This window comes from Brassica napus, unplaced genomic scaffold (genome assembly GCF_020379485.1).
Source record: "Brassica napus cultivar Da-Ae unplaced genomic scaffold, Da-Ae ScsIHWf_2634;HRSCAF=3386, whole genome shotgun sequence".
In the NCBI taxonomy this organism is placed as follows: domain Eukaryota; kingdom Viridiplantae; phylum Streptophyta; class Magnoliopsida; order Brassicales; family Brassicaceae; genus Brassica; species Brassica napus.
The window spans coordinates 84964-104939 of record NW_026015934.1 but is presented as its reverse complement, the minus strand read 5'-3'; the positions used below and the strand labels follow the sequence as shown (position 1 = coordinate 104939).

Here is a 19976-nt window from a genome sequence, read left to right as displayed (position 1 = left end):
GTAGGAGCGATGGGCCGTCTGAAGGAGTAGCTGGAAATGATAACAGCCGGTCACGGAGAAGCCTGTCCACAGCCAGATGGGTTTGTCTTGAGCTAGTTGACACAGAAGTGAAGATTCGAGCATTCCTCTCTTTCCAAATAAGGTAGATGATCGACTGGAAAATGAGCTTAAGAAGGGTTACTTCCTTACGGCTAATGCGATTGGAAGAGGAGACTATCCAAGCAGCTGCAGCGTGAAGATCCAATGGTGAATTCGGCAAGATCTGCGAGGCAAACCCCAACCAGAGAGAAGAGGAGTAGCTGCACTCAAAAAACAAATGGTGGTGTGTTTCCAACGCAGAGGAGCACAACACACACTCACCTGCCACATTCATACCCCATATGCGAAGTCTATCCTTAGTGGGAAGCCGACGCAGTAGAGCCATCCAAGCCATGAAAGTATTTCTAGGAATATTTTCCTTGAACCATATTACCTTGTGCCAGAACACAGTAGGAGAAGGCATTCGCAGGAATTGCCAAGTGACCTTGGAGGAGAAAGATGGACCAAATGAGTCTGCAGACTTGCGCCACAGAAACCTATCGGGACCTTTTACGGTTGTCGGAGGGTCAATTGCTGTAATGGCTATTTGAATAGCTTGCATCGCCTCAGACCTAGCAGCAGGTAAAATCCATGAGCCATTATTTGCTGCATCCCTTACAAACGCACTCTGCCTGATCTGCAAGTTCCTTGGACCAGTTTCACCTGCGACGCAGAACAATGGTCCCAACTGCGTCCAGTAGTCGAACCAGAAGCTTGCCACTTCCCCATTTCCAACGATGCATCTCATTAAATCAGATAACATTGGCCTGAGCTGCAACATACTTTTAATAGTGGCAGAAACGCGAGCAGATTCTGTCATCTGCCAAAAGCCATTACGGTGGAAGATGTGGTTTTTCAACCATCTCGTCCAAAGAGATCCCGGTTCAGAAAAATATGCCCATACCCGCTTGAGACGAAATACAGTCTCGAACTCTTCCAAATGCCTAAGACCCAGGCCTCCCTCAGATTTTGGAGTACAAATATCTGACCACGCAACTCGGGATCCTCGTGCAGATGTCGTGTCATTCTTCCATAGGAAAGCTGCGCATAATGAATCAACCTTTGCATAGAACGCTTTTGGCAAGACAAAAACAGCGCTCCAGAAGTTTACCATTCCATATATTACTGAAGCCACAAGCCGGATCTTGCCAGCAAAGGAGAGATACTTCACTGTCCATGAGTGCATCTTACCAGTGATTTTGTCTAGGAGCGGCTGCAAGGTACCGAGATTAAGCCTGCCAGGCTTCAGAGGGAGTCCAAGGTAACGTGTTGGGAAGATGCCTTGCTTGAACCTAGCAACATTACTTAAGGCAGCTGCATCAGTGTCATTGTACCCACCAAAGAAGATTTCTGATTTTGCAGGGTTCATCTCCAAACCTGAGATTGTTTTAAACTCCGCCATAACCGAGGATATTGCAGCCAGGGAATCAGCAGACCCATCAGAAAAGACCAGCAGATCGTCAGCGAACAACAGATGGGTAACTAAGGGGTCCTCACACTTCGGGTGCATCTTAATCCGGCCCTCTACAGCAGATTTTTCAAGGATTTTGGACAAAGCTTCCATTGCCATAATAAACAGGTAAGGAGAGATGCAGTCCCCTTGTCTAAGACCTTTTTCTCCTTTAAAGAAACCAGCCAGCTCTCCATTGATTGACATTGAGAACCTCGGGGAAGTGATACATTCTTTGACCCATTCCCTAAACACAGGCGGGAAGTATTGTGCCTCCAATAATTTTAATAAGAAATCCCAACAGATAGTGTCGAATGCTTTCCGAAGATCAACTTTAAGCATCGAGCTCTTTGCACAAGAAGCTTTTTCATAGTTCCTGATCAGCTCAGATGATAACAGGACATTTTCTCCTAAGCTTCGACCTTTGAGGAACACAGACTGATTAGGACTAATGCAGTCTTGAAGGAGTGGCTTCAATCGATTAGCAATAATCTTTGCTATGATCTTGTAAGCAATGTTGCAGCAACTAATGGGTCTGAATTCACCTAGCTTGCAAGCCTGATCTGTCTTGGGAATTAGGACAATGGCAGTGTTGTTTAGGTCCTTAAGAAGCCTCCCATTCCTGAAAAATTCCTGAACCGCAGCCACAAAATCACTTCCCATTACCGACCAAGATGACCTGAGGAACTCAGCAGAGTAGCCATCCGGTCCCGGACTCTTACTAAGAGGCATAGCAAAGACTGTCTTGGTGATCTCCTCGCTGGTAACATCCTTTGTTAGCTCGAGTTTTTGAGCATCAGAGCATCTAAAGGGCATCAAATCTCGGAGATGATCCAGTGTTGCAGGTGACTGCTGTAACTCTGCGGTTCCAAGTATATCTTTAAAGTACTCAGCAGCGTGATCCTTAATACCATCAGCCGTATTAATCATACGATCGTCAGCGTCCCGGAGATAGTGAATGTGGTTTTTGCTGGCTCTCTCAATTACTGATTTATGGTAGAAGGAGGTGTCTCTGTCTCCAAGGTGATGCCACTGAACCCTGGACTTCTGGCGGTAGAATTTTTCCTCTGCTTTGACTAGCACTTGCAGCTTGCCTCTTTCCTCATGTTCCAATCTCGCAGTTTCCATATCAGGCGATGATAGTAGCTGCCGCTGAGCAAGTGCAACCTGAGAAGCCTGCTCTTTCACTCGCATTGAAATGCCACTGTAGTGTCTAGTGTTTAATCTCCTAAGAGCCGGTTTCAGGAGCTTTAGAGATCTAGCAAGCTTGAACTGCAAGGACCCTTGGATAGTATCAAAGCTCCACGCATCCTTTACCGTATCAAGGAAGTCCGGATGGTCTATGGTATGGTGGAAAAACTTGAATGGTTTAGGAGCACGTCTGGTCTGAGACGGCATTTTCACCAAACACGGGGCGTGATCTGATTGTTCCGGCTCAAGGAATTCGCAGAAAGAGTCTGGAAAGGAGTGAGCCCAGTGATGGTTAAACAAAGCGTGATCAATCTTCTTAGAAACTGGGTTTGCCTCTTGATTATTCCACCAAGAGTAAGTAAGGCCGTTAGATTGTGCCTCAAACAACTCAGCTTCCTGCAAAGCCAAGTTAAAATCATCCATTCCATCTGTATCAACTTCGCCATTTAGGTGTTGAGAGTTTTGGTCTGATCTCAGTATCTGATTGAAATCACCTAATACAGCCCACGGAAATCTCGATGCTGGTGTAGTTGTATTGATAGATGCCAACTCATCCCACAGTTGCTGCCTTTCTTCCACTTGATTAAATCCATAAACGAAGCTGACCGTGAGGGAGAGGTTTTGCGACAAAATAAACACTCTGCAGGTAACCATTTGAGGTGTTGCCTGATATATCGTCACCAAGACACTAGGGTGCCAAACAACAATGATCCTAGCCGTAGATTGACCATCTGAGTTAGCAAAAAACTTCCATCCTGGAGGAAGAGCTCCTAAAATCCGAGAAGAGTTATTGTTTTTGCCTCTTGCTCTATGTTTTAAGCACAAAGCAATCCACCCACTCCTATTTATTTTCTCTCTTTTTTTTTCTCTTTTTTTTTTATGTCATTACCATATATGAATCTTTCAAAATCCATCGTCACAACTCTTTCTTTTTTCATCTTACAAGCATTCTTTTTGTTTGGAATAAACGATCTCAAAAGTCGTTCTTGAATCAGTTTAAACAAGATTGAAGCGATAATTTTTAGCAGCCAGATAAGCTCTCTGTGTAGTAGAAGGCCAGAGCCAGCAGTTTCGGTCACTGGCTCCTAAAATACTAGCTAGACCTGGTGAGCAAATATGATTTTTGATTTCAGGTTCAAGGATCCTTAACCGGACAAAACCAAAACAAACCTAAAACAAGAGGACCTCTGTTTATTTATTAATCTGTTTTTTTTTTTTGATAAAATTTGTATTTATTACTCTGATCTTAAACATAAAACCATAATGGACAAGTTTTTTTTCAAAAAACTACGTTATAAGATAATCTAATAATGTAACAAAAATTACAAAAGATTCAACTTGTCAAAGTTATAATCATTTCAATTTTCAACCAAAAAGAAAATGAAACCCCTTTCTTTCTTCGTACTCAAGAATTAACGTTTAACTTCAAGGGTTCCTCTTCTTCATTTTTTTTTTGTATTTTCGTTGGCATTTCTTCTGATACTAACCTGGTCTCACCACTCGATGATGGTACTTCTTGTAAAACAGAAGAAAAAAATGGGAAAATGCAATCCGTAGCTGCAATTATCAAGCTTGGGAATGCTCGATTTCAGCATTTGAATTGCTATTTTCGTTATCTTCATCATCGTCTTTCCAGTTAGTTGTTTTGTAGTAAATTGCGTATAATATTAATTGTATTATTCCTGATAGGCATCCAAGAACATTTGGGATCTGTTTTGATGAAACAAATCAACATATCACCGCTTTTTAGTAAATACTAAACGATATATCGATTGGGTTGAACATTAAAGAGGTGAAAATGGAAGTTTACCAAAATATAGAGGTCAAATTTAAGACATGAATAAACGATCCAAATGGCTCCGTTCATGAAGTTGGCTAAAGACAGGGAGAACGGCATGTACTTCACGCTCTTTGTCTTTATCACTTGTGCCTGTTCCACATTTAATGAAACACATTAGTTCACAAGACAACAAGAAAAAAAAAACAATGATATAGAAATGAGAAAGAAGAATAGCATACCATGGCGGTTAAAGGAGCCGCATACATGATAACATTGAAAATAATGCATAAGATCCCAACTAGCATAGATCTCTGTTTTGTTGTATGCAAAAAATACAATGTGCAGAAGACCACCACAGCCATGAATAGCACCTCAATCACGATAGCTATTGTGATCTTTTTCTGTTATTTAAAATAAAGTTTCATCAAATACGCATTTCAGAAACCATATTTCTAGAGATTTTTCATAGCTACAATTAAAATCGATTCTGGATACAGCCGGGTGAATCATTCGATTTGACTCAAAATTTTTAAAAACTTTTATATATGTATGACCTTCAAATTATGAAAAAAATTTTATTAAGATTAACCTAAGAATATTTATAGCCTCATATATCTCAGATTCGGCCATGGTTACAAAAAAGAAGAAATGTATTATTGTGCATGTATATTCATATTGGGGGTTTAGATACTTACGCGGACAGGCGAGGTAGCAAAGGTGAAGAAGATGATGACATACACGAGTTCCATGGCAAGACCAACTCCATTATTGGTGATGACGAGGATATTATCAGGTGTAACAAAAGGAAGTCCGTAAAAGGCCCACATCATGCAGTTTATAACTGTAGCTATATATGGATCTGGCTTAAACTCTGCCACCGATTTCATCTTACATATCTTCACCATCGTCGGTCTGCATAATTGAACAAATATACATACATTATATCGTATGCATTAATTTAACATCATTTTTTTTTGTAACTGTAATTTAATTTAACATCATTTGACAACAACAGAACATATAATATATTATGTATCTTACATTGGAGCGGAGTACAAGCCGAAGGCGATCACGTTTCCTTAACATAACCAAAAAAAAAAGAATTCATTGATTAGCAACGTTTTGTTTTGTTGATGGACATAATTTGTATGTTTGGTTAAATTTTGAGGACTTACCGATGGCTCCGACGATCGTCCGAGCAGTTTTGATGTCCGTCATGTTGCTATGTACCTCGACGAATTCTTGTCAGTTTATAAACTTTCTCAAATAATATTAGATTAATTAATTCGATTCTTCTTTCTTCTTTATATATATATAAATATATTTCTTTAGAATCTTGTCACTCTTGTTTCTGGTATGTGATAGGTTAGGTTTGATTTATGAAACAACTTCTTTTTTTGCTTTTTCCTAGTATTTGGATTATTTTTGGTTTACGTTTTATCAACAACAGTAAAATTTGGAGTTTAATAGCAAAGTTTGTGAGTCAGTAGAAGCTGGGTAGACTGACAAATGCGTAACACGTGTTTAGTATATGAACAAGGAAAGCCGTTGACTGCGCTCGTACCCCATGCCTGAGAAACATCCGGCTCATCGTTCACATTCGCAACTTCTTATTACTCTCATTCTTTTTTTCTCAAGCATAAATACATATTGTCAATAAAGATAGTATTTAATTCCAAGCATATATATATGTAAGACCATTATCTCGTATAGGTCTTTTAAAATTTTGTCACAAAAATAGAAAGAAAATGACCAAAATAATTTCTTTTAATTTTCAAAATTTTAATATTTATTTTTTACTTTTTAAAAATTTGAAACTTTATACTCAAAACTCTACCGCTTAACTCTAAACTCTAAGTCTAGATTAGTTAACCATAGGATATAAATGTATTTTTAACTTTTAAATATTTTTTTTTGGTTATTTCCTCTTTAAAATTATTTTTGTGACAAAAACTTAAAAAAAATATCTTAAAAACTTTTTCATTTATATATATATATATATACTCTTTTCAGTCAACAAAAATAAAATATGCTTTCTCAACTTTCCAATCGTTAAATGCACTAATTTCTGTTAAAGCTAAAATTTCATTCCAAGCCTTTTGTTTTTATATTTAAAATTTATTTCAAAATTTGAAAAGATAATATTACACTCGATTACTCGAAAATCTCTTGTTTGCTGGTTCAATGATTATCATTTTCTGTGGATTGAGTTTTCAGTGTCTAAAACTTATAGTCGATCATAAAACTATACTGTTTGCAAACTCTTGTTTATCCTTTACGTATTAAAATTTCCAACAGAATTATAACAAAGAAAAAATGAAAAGTCATGTAGTTCAACAAAATTTTGTTAAAAAGGAAACTCATAAACCTAGTGGTAATCGTCTTATTTCTCTTCGTATATATGCATGTTGTATTGACATATTGTCCTCGTTTAAGATCCCCAAAATACAAACCTGACACCATGAAGAGCCAAGAGAAGAAGAACACTATCTCCAAAACGACAACATGACAGCCAGATCTCCACCATAGAAAAGAATTCAGACGTTATCTACATCCCTTTCGATCTAACCGAGGAGATACTCTCGAAACTCCCGGTGAAGTCACTTGCGAGGTTCCAATGTGTATCGAAGCTATGGTCATCTCTTATCACCAACTCCATCATGAGTTGGGCTTTGGCTAAGCCACGTCTACTAGTCATCTTCGACCGTCGGATGTTTGCATCTTCGGTTATATCTCTTTCTAGTTACCCTCTAAGCACATACGAAGAATCAGTACCCGCGGAACAAGACGGTCACGCATTAGTCAGTGTATTAAATTGCAATATTATGTATCAATATATCCGCGGATTAATCTGTTGTTTAACAAGCTCAAGTCAGTTTTTAATATACAACACTACAACGAGAGAATCCCTTTTATTACCAAAGATCGAATCAGAGATACCCGCAAGCTTTATGGACGGATTCTTCGGTTATGATCCCGTTGAGAATCAATACAAAGTGTTTTGCATGATTAGAGCTCGAGCGTCACAAACCTTTGAAGAGTCGTATAAAGTTTTCACATTGGGAGATCCAAAGAAACAGTGGAGGATTATTCAAGGCTTTGAAACATTCTTATCTCCAACAATGACCACTAGGGTATGCATCAACGGAAAAATCTACTTCAGAGCTAGTGTAGGAAGGTATGGTAACATTCCAAAACCTAATGATTCTCAGAATATGTTGTTGAGCTTCGACGTTAGGTCAGAGAGATTTTATCACGCAGAGCTACCGGATCAGTCTAGGAGTTTGACTTTGGTAAACTACAAAGGGATGTTTGATCTCGGGAAGATCATGCCGAGAAACAAGAATGGTGTAAGATTGTATTGTTCATGTCTTCTCCTATATTAAAGAGTTTAATTAGGATATAGCACTCGTATCGCTGGCGTCACTCCTAATGGTGAGATTATGATAATGCCGAAGAGATTGGATCGTGCTAAACCATTATACGCAGAGTATTATGATCCGAAGCAAAAAAAGACTACAAAGAGTTGAACTGGAAAGCACCTTCAAGGGACCAAAAATGGATGTTCATATCTTTAGCTTCCCGGGGCATGTGTAGAATGCATGTCTTTGTTGGACCTTACTTATACGCATTAATCGAAACATCAGTATATTACTTTGAATCTTCTATAATAACATACCGATTTTGATTTAGTTGAATTTTAGCTTTGGTTATTATGCATCTATATATTCTTTTTTTTTTTGACAAAGGGCTTTTTACACTATATATTCTTTTTGGTAAACATCTAACAACAGCATTTATTTTTTGCGCACAAATTAATATACATGGTCATATCTAACTACCAAGTAACCAAACCAATTTATATTTTTTAAATTCTAAAGAGTACGTACAAATATCTCGTAATACTCGAATTTTTATTATAGAACTTCCTCTACAGCAAAGAAATATTTTAGCATATGTTATTATCACTCTGGCTTTGTAACTTCACAAACTAATTACTATTGTGGCCATATGGGTTTAAATCATATCAGAGTCTGTAGCTTTAGTGTCTCTGTTCACAAGTGAATACACTATCTCTGTTTTAGACTTTTAGGTATATATCCTCCTTAAACATTGTATCATAGTTTAAGTTTTCTTTATTCTATTGGGTTGTATTTTAGACATATTTCTGTTTTCTAACATGTTATGATTTTTATTATATAGTCATCAGAACCATAAGAGCATTTGGAGCTTGATGATTGGATGGAAGGTTGAATTAACTTGCGGTTCATTGCTTGATGTCAAAATCACATACTATCATTAGTATTCGTATCTTTTATGAACATCCATATGAATATTCTTTTTTGTAGGACCCGTTTATTTTTTCTCCATTGTTCGTCGCAATGACGAGGAAGAAAAAAAAATGCTTCTATCTCAAAATATTGTCAGAAAATCCGAAAACAAGAAAAAGTGTATACAAATTCAATAATTGAGGCTGGCCAAAAAAAAAAAATCAATGATTGAGGACTATATGGTGCCATGTCTTTTCCTAACTCCTAAGAGCATCTCCAGTATATTACTCCATATTTTACTTCAAAATGGTGCAACACTAAAATAGAGTAAAGTTTTACTCCAATGTATTACTCCATTTTATACACCAAAAAATAATATATTTTATTAATAATAGTTAATAATACCTTATACTTGTAAAAATTTACTAATTAACCCCAAATATTTTATGTTTACAAAAATTCCTTAAAATATAATTTATTTAAATTAAACATTTATTATTAAAAAGTACAAGAAATCATAAAATAAAATAAAAGACAATATATAAGTTGGTTTAATAATGGCACTAGAATATTTTTTCTCACAAATGATCAACTAATACATTTCGTAGTGAAACATAAGCTTATTTATCTTTGATATTCTTAAATCGAACAAAAAAATTTTGAAAGGACATTTTCATCTTCTGCAATTTTGGTATCTAGAGGTGTAGCTTTTCTTCCAAGTTCAGTTAGTGTAGTGAATTCACGTTCATCCTCAATTATCATGTTATGTAAAATTATACATGTAGTCATGATGTCATGTAACATATTTTTTTTCTAAAACCGAACATGTCTTTTCACAATAGCGAAACACAACGGTAGATCATTTTATGTTATATTTATTTTATATTATTATTATTTTTTAATTATAGTATATATTTTTATGTAAAATTATTAAATAATGGAATATCTTGTTTATTTATGTTATTGTATCATTTTAAAGTATTAGTTAAGTGAAAAATAAAAACATTAAAAATTTAAAGGACCATTTCACAAATAAAAAAAATTCAACACCAAAATGGAGTAATTGGTAAGATTACTCAATGAATGGAGTAACCCTAGCAATTACTCCATTTTAAAGTTGAAAATGAAGTAGGATTGGAGAAGATTTTACTCCAAAATGATGTTTGGAGTAGAAAATGGAGTAGGGTTGGAGATGTTCTAAGGTGCACTAGTTGTATTAGTTGCAACTTATAAGTACGTTTTTTTTAATTAGTTGTTATATGACTGTTTAATTATATTTTAAAATTTTGAAATTCATATAACCTTAATAATACCAAACAGAGTACAAATTAAAAATCTGAATTTATTTATTTTTGAAATTATTGGCAGACATGATTCAGGGATTGGTAGCACACACTTGTTTAATTTAATTGAGAAACAATCGTTGACTTCATAAATACAAACAAAATACTGCAATAACATTATACCAAAATTCGATGATTTCTATGAAAAATTATATATTAATATAAGAACTGTTTTTTTTTTTAAATGTTAGAAGTATATATATGCTGCCAATACGTTAGTTTCCACCACTATTGACCCAAAACGCTTCTCTCTCTAAGTTTCGGGGACATGGAGGTAGTTCATTCTGACCCGGCCCATGATCCGGAAACCCGATACGATCCACGCTGCTGCTCCTGCTTCCCCAGCTTCCGATCGAGAAGCTCAACCGCCCTGGGATACTCCTCCTGGGGACGAATCCGCACCGCCGACGATAACAACAATCACGGCCCCGACGAGCCGCGGTGGTGGAAACGCGCGGCTCTGAAGGTCCGAGAGTGGTCGGAGATCGCGGCCGGTCCGCGGTGGAAGACGTTCATCCGGCGGTTCAACCGCGATCCGCGGCGGGGACGCGACTGGGACGCGGGGGAGAAGTTTCAGTACGATCCGTTGAGCTACGCTCTGAACTTCGACGACGACGACGAGGACGAGTACGTCGGGTTGGGAGGATTCAGAAGCTTCTCGACGCGATACGCTGCCGTTCCGGTGCAGTCAGGGAAGGCTCCGGCGGTTTCTCCGTCTGCGTTGACGCCGCGTAAGGAGATAACGGAGAGTTAGTGGGCGCGTGTGGCAAACGCGTATGCGCGTGGTGGAAAAGCTGTCAAAATGGTTGACTGTTTACGTTTTTTTTTGTTTCCTTTTTGTTTTGTGATAATTAAGAATACGATCAACTCTCAATTATTTATTTATTATCATTGATTTTTTTGTTTTGTTTTAAGACGTTTTCTGGCGATATAATGATGTAAATTAGCTGTACAGCATATAATGTGGAGAAGTAATGTTTAAGTTAATTATATGATTAGTTGCTTGGCATGATTTGTTCATTTTAATATTCTACGTTAGCTTTTTGATTCCTTTTTTCAAATCTCTTTATAATTCGAAAAATCAGTGACAGTTGGTTTTGTAAGTCTATTAACTTTACAGGGTTGGTTGATCATAGATTTCCATCGTGTTTATTAAATAAATTGACAATAATTAGCAGCCGGGTTCGTCTTCGTCTGTTTTTGAACTAATGTTACATATACTAGCTGTTTTATCCGCATATGCGGACATAATCATCTTACGAATACTTATTATTCTATGTTTTATTAGTTTAAAATCAGTATTAGAAAACTCTAATTGGTGAACATGGTGAAAGAAAAAAGTTATGGTGAATTTTTTGTTTATCATAATTTATATAGTTAAGTTGAAATTTTAGTCAAATTATTGAAAGGTAGATCTCACTTTTTCCTTCTAAATTCTCCATGGAGGAATGAATTTATAAGAAAAAATTTCACTATGCAATTTTGATAAGGAACAAACTGAACAAAAATTCGTTTTTTTTTCCAATTCTTCAAATGAAATTTTATTTTTTATTTTATTCATTTTTTTCATTCTTCTAGTGGTCACTAACTCAAGCTATAATGTTTCACGGATTAAACTTAAACTCATTTAAAGTAAAAGTAAGAAAAATTATTTTGAACTCAGTCACAAGTTAAATTATTATTTATGGTTTTAAATAGTTGAATCAAACATCAAATTATTTATATATGTCAAAAAACATTCACCAAACTATGTAGTTATTATTGTATTAAAAGTTTTAAAACACTCATATATTAAAAATAGTTTAGAAAATATCTTTATATAAATATTTTTGTTTAACTAATATTTAATTATAAACTGCTTTATATCTTAGTTTTTTAACTTTATAATAAAAAATATTGTTTTCAGATAGTAGCACAATATATATAAGAATTATCTTAATTTTTAAATATATTTTCACAATTTTATTATATTAGTTTATAATTAATTATTTAATATAACATATAAATTTAATATTATTAAAATATAATGTGTGTTTTATTATATATAAAATTCATTACGGGTTTTGTGAAAATTAATAAACACTCAGTTAAAAACTAATAATAAATCAATGATATATATAAAAGCTTAAACCCTAATAAAATATGACAAATAAGAAAATAAGAGTTTTAATATAACATATAGATTTAAATATTATTAAATAGAAATTCGTTTTTAATTATATATAAAATTCATTACAGATATTTTTTTAAATTAATAAATTAGTGATTCGGCTAAAAATTATTAATAAATCAATGACTCAGCTAAAACCTAACAAAAACATGACAAATAAACAATATTGACTAAAATCATGGAAAACATGACAAATAAGCAAAATCAAAATAATCATATATCTAATTACATATTTTATTATATTATTTAAATTAATAAATTATGGACTCAACTAAAAACTATTAATAAATTAATAAATTAATGACTCAGCTTAACTCTAATTAAAACATGACAAATAAACAAAATTACCTAAAATCATGGAAATCATGACAAATAAGCTAGATCACTTCATAAATAATAGTATAGATATACATTATGATAGATATATATATAAGTATATAAATACGAAAAGAGCTCCCGTACATATATAAACCTAAAACGACTAGAAAAATTATAAAATGTTCAACTTAAAATATTTTTGATAGCTGTAGATTTCAAAGTATTTATCAAATAGCAAGTTCAATAGTAATAGATTTATTATATTTTTACAAATAATGATAATAATAAATTCATCATTTTAATATAAATATCTAAAATATATCAATGTTTTTTTTAAAATAAAATTAATTTTTATTAGTTATTTTATTTTGATTTGATTATTGAGAATATAAGTCTAATTAAGATAAATAATAGAGTAATCTTTTCAACTAAAAAATGGTAAATTTTTTATAAGTATAAGATTTTATTTGCAATTATTAATAAAACAAAAATGAAATCATTTAAGAAATATTATTTTTGGAGTAGAAAATGGAGTAATACATTGGAGTAAAACCTTTCTCCATTTTGGTGTTGCACCATTTTGGAGTAAAAAATGGGGTAATACATTGCTCTAAGGGCATCTCCAACCCCACTCCATATTTTACTCCAAAATTGAGAAAATGGAGTGGGAAATGGAGTAATGAACAAAAAAATAAAAGGATTACTCCATTTATAGAGTAATGCTTTTATTTTTTGTTCATCACTCTATTTCTCACTCCATTTTTTCTATTTTGGAGTAAAATATGGAGTGGGGTTGGAGATACTCTTAGATAGGCGCATAGGGTAAACTCGCAACGAACGAGGTTCAGGATCATAGTCTGTGGCGGCATTGATCCCTACTTCTTGAGAGGTAAACTTAGGAATACAATCTTAATCATCCTTTGATTCGACTATTTTCATTATTCTAAGCTTATCTTGATAGGTATAGTTCTGAAAGTGTATCATTACATTGTCGTCTTATTTACAGTGTGGTTTAACAAATGCATTAATGTTCTAATTAATTAGATCAGCAATATTGTTTCAGAATTTGGATTTCATTTCTACCAGTTTCTTGAAACTAGATTCATCAAAACAAAAATCCATTGACTTCTCTATCTGGTTCGTGGTGGGTTTTTCAACAGTTACATACTTAAAAGGGCGAGCAGCTCAAGACAATGGTGCATGATGGCAACAAGCAATATGGATGGACCAATATTGAGCCTAAGTACACTTCAACAGCTCCTGAGTTGTATAGGCATCTTCTTGCTGAAGAGCGGTGTGCCATTTAATTAGTTTGATAGTGTAGTGTTGATTAAAACTTGACCCTTGTGGACAGTGGTATCTCTGCGATGGACACTTGTTTATTTGGGAATCCTCTTAATATCCATGATCTTCGTAAGGATGTGACAGATCTGATGCAGAACTTACATGGCAAAGCGGCTAAAGCCATCCCTTGGGACACTCGAAAAGAATGGGTCGACATTATCTGTGGCCGAGTAAGTTGTACCACACTCGAATCTCTCCCAGGTTTTGGAGCTTTCCAATTTTTCTGATAAACATCATTTTTGGTTGTTTTTTTTTTCCAACAGATCTTAACAGTTATACATCGGGTTACTATGGAAGGGATCTTCGAGATCAAGTTGCTAAGCTGAAAAATGATGCGTGGGACTTGCTCTACCAAGTTATAGATGAGAAAGTAAAAGTGATCAAGCGTGATTAAGAACTTTAAGTGTAGTATTGTAACATCCATCTCATCCTCTTTCGAGAGTGGTGTGCCATTTAGTTTGATAGTGTCTAGTGTTCATTAAAACCTGACCCTTTTGAGAATTGCTTCTTGTAAAACTCAGCATGTAGTTCATAAGTGTAAAATCATTTAAATTGTTAAATGTATGTTTGTCTTCATCTCTATTTACTTATTCCTTGATATTTGATCTATGCTAAGGCATTGGTTCCAATTCTATCAATCACTAGACCACAAGACTTGCATTCTCATAAACTGGAAAAAGAACAATCAAATCATAATCATGTGTCATATAGCCAGAGGCAACTGAAATATTCTTTTGGAACAAATCTCAAACCTGTGCTCGATAGTACATTAATACGGGCAGCTCTGATTCAATACAAGTTTGATGGTCAACTATAAGACAATCAAATGCGGCCCGCTACACGTTTTAACTTCAAATCAATTGTTTCTTTAGTGACGTTATCCTTACTTACCAGCAGGACATATTAATTTAAAATTTAGCATAAAACTTTAATTACTATTTACGTTTAGTAATACGACTTTGTTCTGAATCATATGATATCTAGAATCGCATGATTAAGTACATGTATTTTCAATATAAAAATGTTTATGTATATTACTCTATCTGTATCATTTTAAGAAGTGTTTAAAGTTTTTGCACAAATATTAAGAAAATACAAATTTTTATGTAATTGGCTTTGGTTACATAAAATAACATTAAATAAAACTATTTCAACCAATAAAAAAGATATAGTATTTTATAATTGGTCAAAATTTTTAAATAACATTAAATTTTATCTAAAATTGTGAGAACATCACTTATTTTGAAACAAAATCAAAATCCTTAAACATCAATTAAATTGATACGGAGGGAGTACATTTTATTATAGTCTAATGATAATTAGTTCCTTCCATTTTTTCCATGTTTTATCATTTGATTGTATTACTAGACATCTACTTCTTATTTAAATTGTAGATCTTAATTTGGAAGTGTTGGGTGGGGATAACTTTTAAAATAATACACTTTTAGACTATAGAGCAATAAGCACCGTGGTCCTCTCCTTGTGAACACCTCTACTTTTGAAATTTCATATTTATGGTAGTTGCGTCGATATAGTCGTAGGTATTACTCCAACTAAAATCACTCTAATTAACTAAATTATCTTATAAATTATATTACATGTGACTTTGTTGATCATTTATACGCTTTTGGTAGATGTATTCAGACAAGTTTGGCTCAACACATGTAACATACACTTTTACTTTCTAAACAAGAACTGTTCAAACTATATTATATATCCTTTGGGAATGTTTATTGCTGGTTGTTGCCAACGAAACTCTTGTTGGCCGATTTTAACATTATTCAGTAAATTCCATGATAAGTTTCGGAAAAAATTCCATGATGCACACAATCAATATAAGAAATGAATATTTTAAAATAAAATTATAAATTATAAAATATATATTTTTAATATCCATTTTTTTAGACCAAACCCAAATCATCTAAACGTATGAGATTATGGAGTGGTTTAATTATCAATATATCTTCTATTTGTATTTTTTTTTGTTTATGATTATCAAGTAGGATGATAAAATATATTTTATTATATAAATTAGAATTTGCTACATCTTGTTCATAAAATATCTTGTGAAATGGTGGTTTATATATACAAAAATTAATCTAATTTTGTTTCGATGATAAATATCCCGACATATTGTATGTAAAACCCATAGTAGGTTATGCTCTATATTATATTTTAAAAAACAAGAGAAAAAATAGCAAAACATATATTCGACAGTACATGTTAATGAACCATACATATATGAGATCAGCCATCGTTCAGTTGTCACTGTTGCTGGTTAAGAGTAATAAATGAAGCAAGAATTTAGGAAACGGAGAAGCAAGGAAGACGGATCATGTGAGTCACCTCATCCCCCGCTCCTTCCTCTATCCAACTACATCCAAAACAAAAGCCAACAAACACCATTTAACAAAATTTTAATAATATTTTAACATAAAAATTTGGAAACATTGTAAAAGAGCAAACAGAAAGAAAAAAAATGAAAATGAAAAAGAAGCCATAAAGTTTTGCAACGAACCCTACCTCCTATGTTGTATTGTGGTGTTTGTGTTTTCTACTCCTCTTTTTAAGTAAATCACTTCATTTATCTCTCTACTTTCTTCTTCTCCTTCTGCTCTTTGTTGTTTTGCTTTTTGTATGTGTTGAGATTCAATCGATGGCTTCAAGTGCTTCAAAGTTCATAAAATGCGTGACTGTTGGAGATGGCGCCGTTGGTAAAACCTGTATGCTCATCTGCTACACCAGCAACAAATTCCCTACTGTGAGTTTACTACACCTCTCTTGTTGTCTCTGTCTGAAACTTTGATCAGGAACCTCATCTGGGTTTCTCAGATTTACTTCAAAGTTTCAATTTTTATCTCATGGGTATCTCCAATTCACTGTAAATCTATCTGGGTTTCTCCAATTTTAGCTTCCCCTTGTCTTATAAGGTTCTTAGAATCGATATTGGTATTCAAAGTTAGCTCCTTTTTTCTAGGGATTGTGTATGACATAAGATTTGTGTTATCTCGTTTGATTTGATCTATTTCAAATTGTGGATTTGATTTTGATGGAGCTTGTTGTAACAGGACTACATACCAACAGTTTTCGACAACTTTAGTGCAAACGTTGTAGTTGAAGGCACCACTGTTAATCTAGGACTATGGGACACTGCTGGTAATGAACACTATCTGTAAACTTCTTTGCTATTGAGTATTGATTGATTTGAAGATTGTTGCATCTGAGTGTGTGTGTTTTTGTTTTGCAGGGCAAGAAGACTATAATAGATTAAGGCCTTTAAGTTACAGAGGAGCAGATGTTTTCGTCTTGTCTTTCTCATTGGTCAGCCGAGCTAGCTACGAGAATGTCTTTAAAAAGGTTTGATTGCGAAAACTGATTCATACTTTAGTATCTGAGTCATTTCTAATGTTATGTGACTGTTCTTGTTGAGTCAGTGGATCCCTGAACTCCAGCACTTTGCCCCAGGTGTTCCATTAGTCCTTGTTGGTACCAAATTAGGTAAGAAACTGAGTAACATTTTACCAAACATTCAGATATATTTACATATGATTCTTACAACATTTTACTTAGATCTCCGCGAAGATAGGCACTATTTGGCTGACCATCCTGGACTATCTCCTGTAACCACTGCACAGGTTTGATCTCACTAGTCATTTTGTAAAAGCTTTATGTATGAATAAGCATTCCAATGTAACAGGGAGAGGAACTGCGTAAGCTAATTGGCGCTACATATTACATTGAATGCAGCTCAAAAACTCAACAGGTATGTTCTATATACTATACAACTCTTCTCATTCAGATGGACAGAGAAACTGAAAGTTTTACATTTTGCAGAACGTGAAAGCAGTTTTTGATTCTGCAATCAAGGAAGTGATCAAACCTGTGGTTAAACAAAAGGAGAAGACTAAGAAAAAGAAGAAGCAAAAGTCAACACATGGGTGTTTATCGTAAGTGTATAGATAGACCTTAACAAACTCTGCTTCATTTGATTTGGAAGATAGTGATTGTTACCTTTCTTTTTGGACAGAAGCATTCTGTGTGGGAGGATGGTGACTCGGCATTGATGATGATGATCTTACATTTCACTTTTGAGTTTGTGTGATAAATGAGAGACATATATATATATAGATGAGGTAATAGAAGAAAGATTATTAGCCTCTAATCAATCAAATAGTTTACATTGAAGAGAGAAAGAGTCAGAGAGCTTACTATTATTAACTCAATTATGTTTATTTGTTTCAATCTTGAAGAGAGAAAGAGTCAGAGAGCTTACTATTTATTAACTCTTCTCTATTCCACGGGAGTTTGGATTCACAATGAAGTCCACAAAATCTTTCTCAGATTTTGAAGAGACATAGGAAGAACATATGCAAATGATTCACAATGAAGTCCACAAACTCCCGTTGTGTCTTCTGTTTGTAACTTGACGAACAAATGCGCGTGTAAATCAAAACTCAAACACAAACAAACAATCCCTTCCTCAAAATAAATTAAATGTAGCAAGAAACCCCATGATACTTTTGCAGATTTGTTCACCAAAAAGAACCTTGTTGATACTCTCTCATGCCACGTCCTAGTAAGATCTTTCAGGAGGTTTTATTTGTTGGTTTGTAATATATGTAAAACTCATATTTTTCATAAGCGCTTTATAATAAGGGTGAATTAGCTCAATATACCTGTAAAATTGTTTCATGCAGTATTATTTTCTATCGGTTAAATTGTTTTTTATTATTTGAAATAATTGTTTAATTTGAAAGAAAAATTTTACTTTTATAGCTTAGACACTTTGTCATTTGTACATAAAATATATAAATTTTATGGTTTCAAAATTTCCCGCGTTTTATTTAAGCTCTATAAATCTTATGGTTTCAAAATTTCCCGTGTTTTATTTAAATTTTATAAATCTTATGGTTTACAAATTCATGTGTTTCTAACCAATATTTATAACTTTCATAACTTCAAAATTTCCGCGTTTTAACCGAAAAAGTAAATAAAACAATGATGTATGGCAGATAATGTTTGTTCATCTGATTATCTTTCTTCATAAAATTTTGAAAGCATTTTGTTATAGACTTTTGATATATCAGTTTTATTTTTTTTTATTTTTTTTTCTAGAAAAGGATTACATGAGGAGAGGCTCTGATACACCTTCATTTGCCTTTAATCCCTCCGGCTCCTCCGTAACCCCAAGCAATTTATATTTAAAAATTACAAACTTTATCAATTTCCCTATATACAGAGCCATTAACATAAATATACACATAGACCCAATCAAGAGTAGATGTGGGTACACATAGTTAGAGAACGTCACTTTGAAGGTTTCAATTAGATATTTGCTTTCTTTGCCCAGTTCCAGATACATGGATACATCCATTGTAATGGTAAGCACTAGTGTTAAAACCACCATCACCATAATTATCATCATCATGATCACCAAACTCCATATGCTCTCCATGTCTCTTTCTCTCTTTTCTTTGGTTTTTTTGGAAGTTGTGTGTATTCCAATAGAAGTTATATAGGTGAAATTGTAAATATGTATATTGTTTATGGAAACCGATTTGTCTGTCCATTTATCACATTTGACTCAATATAATTATATCTTTATGGAAACAGAATTATGTGTAATTAATTGAATAAAGAAAACTATGCAAGTTGTAAAGATATTTCTGGGGTAATTTCATATTCAAAATTTTTCCTATGTTTTTTTCTTTTATTTTATTTTATACATTTTAACAATAAAAATAATCATTTAAGGGTAGCTGTAAAAGAAATTAAAAAAATGTAGTTACATATATGGATTTAGTAAATAGTTCTAACAACAAGAAATAAATAAAGAGTAGTTTTCATTATGTGAAATAATTGTTTAATTTTTAAGAAGGAAACAAATATAACTTTTATAGCTTCGACACTGTGTCATATTTAATTAAAATGTATAAAGTTTATAATTTCAAAAATTATCCCGTTTATTTAAACTATAAATTTGTTTTATGGTTTCAATTTTTTCACATTTTTTTAACTCTATAAATTTTAT

General features: G+C 33.6%; 3 protein-coding genes across 6 annotated transcripts; 2 read left to right on the top strand and 1 right to left on the bottom strand.

Annotated features, from left to right (window-relative positions):
- Positions 1-3686: 3686 nt before the first annotated feature.
- LOC125601721 (bidirectional sugar transporter SWEET5-like) lies at positions 3687-6229 on the bottom strand. The gene is made up of 6 exons (XM_048773784.1): positions 5675-6229; positions 5541-5577; positions 5195-5411; positions 4739-4900; positions 4530-4649; positions 3687-4429 (listed from the first exon to the last, which is right to left on the bottom strand). Exons 1-6 carry the CDS (start codon positions 5715-5717, stop codon positions 4286-4288), a joined length of 723 nt encoding a protein of 240 aa, XP_048629741.1. The 5' UTR covers positions 5718-6229; the 3' UTR covers positions 3687-4285.
- Positions 6230-10320: 4091 nt separating this feature from the next.
- Positions 10321-11009, top strand: LOC125601716. Its single transcript, XM_048773774.1, has one exon. It carries the CDS (start codon positions 10382-10384, stop codon positions 10865-10867), a length of 486 nt encoding a protein of 161 aa, XP_048629731.1. The 5' UTR covers positions 10321-10381; the 3' UTR covers positions 10868-11009.
- Positions 11010-16271: 5262 nt separating this feature from the next.
- LOC125601715 (rac-like GTP-binding protein ARAC10) lies at positions 16272-18224 on the top strand. Of its 4 annotated transcripts, none has more exons than XM_048773772.1 (8): positions 16272-16706; positions 17014-17101; positions 17193-17302; positions 17380-17443; positions 17516-17580; positions 17643-17708; positions 17780-17892; positions 17973-18224. In XM_048773772.1, the coding sequence occupies exons 1-8, from the start codon at positions 16602-16604 to the stop codon at positions 18007-18009; spliced, it is 648 nt and encodes a 215-aa protein (XP_048629729.1). In that variant the 5' UTR covers positions 16272-16601; the 3' UTR covers positions 18010-18224. The 4 variants fall into 4 exon arrangements, with proteins under 4 accessions (XP_048629729.1, XP_048629730.1, XP_048629728.1 ...); XM_048773773.1 differs by having other exon boundaries at positions 16307-16706; positions 17976-18224; XM_048773771.1 differs by having other exon boundaries at positions 16369-16706; positions 17380-17580; positions 17976-18224.
- Positions 18225-19976: the final 1752 nt, after the last annotated feature.

What these genes read in the sequence shown, in the direction of transcription:
- LOC125601721 (XM_048773784.1), bottom strand. Translation starts at nt 5,717, where the DNA reads ATGACGGACATCAAAACTGCTCGGACGATCGTCGGAGCCATCG. An exon ending in TTGCTACCTCGCCTGTCCGC is followed by an intron (nt 4,901 to 5,194) that starts GTAAGTATCTAA and finishes TTTAAATAACAG; the next exon opens with AAAAAGATCACAATAGCTAT. An exon ending in AATTTGACCTCTATATTTTG is followed by an intron (nt 4,430 to 4,529) that starts GTAAACTTCCAT and finishes TCATCAAAACAG; the next exon opens with ATCCCAAATGTTCTTGGATG.
- LOC125601716 (XM_048773774.1), top strand. Translation starts at nt 10,382, where the DNA reads ATGGAGGTAGTTCATTCTGACCCGGCCCATGATCCGGAAACCCGATAC.
- LOC125601715 (XM_048773770.1), top strand. Translation starts at nt 16,602, where the DNA reads ATGGCTTCAAGTGCTTCAAAGTTCATAAAATGCGTGACTGTTGGAGAT. An exon ending in CCAGCAACAAATTCCCTACT is followed by an intron (nt 16,707 to 17,013) that starts GTGAGTTTACTA and finishes TTGTTGTAACAG; the next exon opens with GACTACATACCAACAGTTTT. An exon ending in CTCCTGTAACCACTGCACAG is followed by an intron (nt 17,581 to 17,642) that starts GTTTGATCTCAC and finishes CCAATGTAACAG; the next exon opens with GGAGAGGAACTGCGTAAGCT.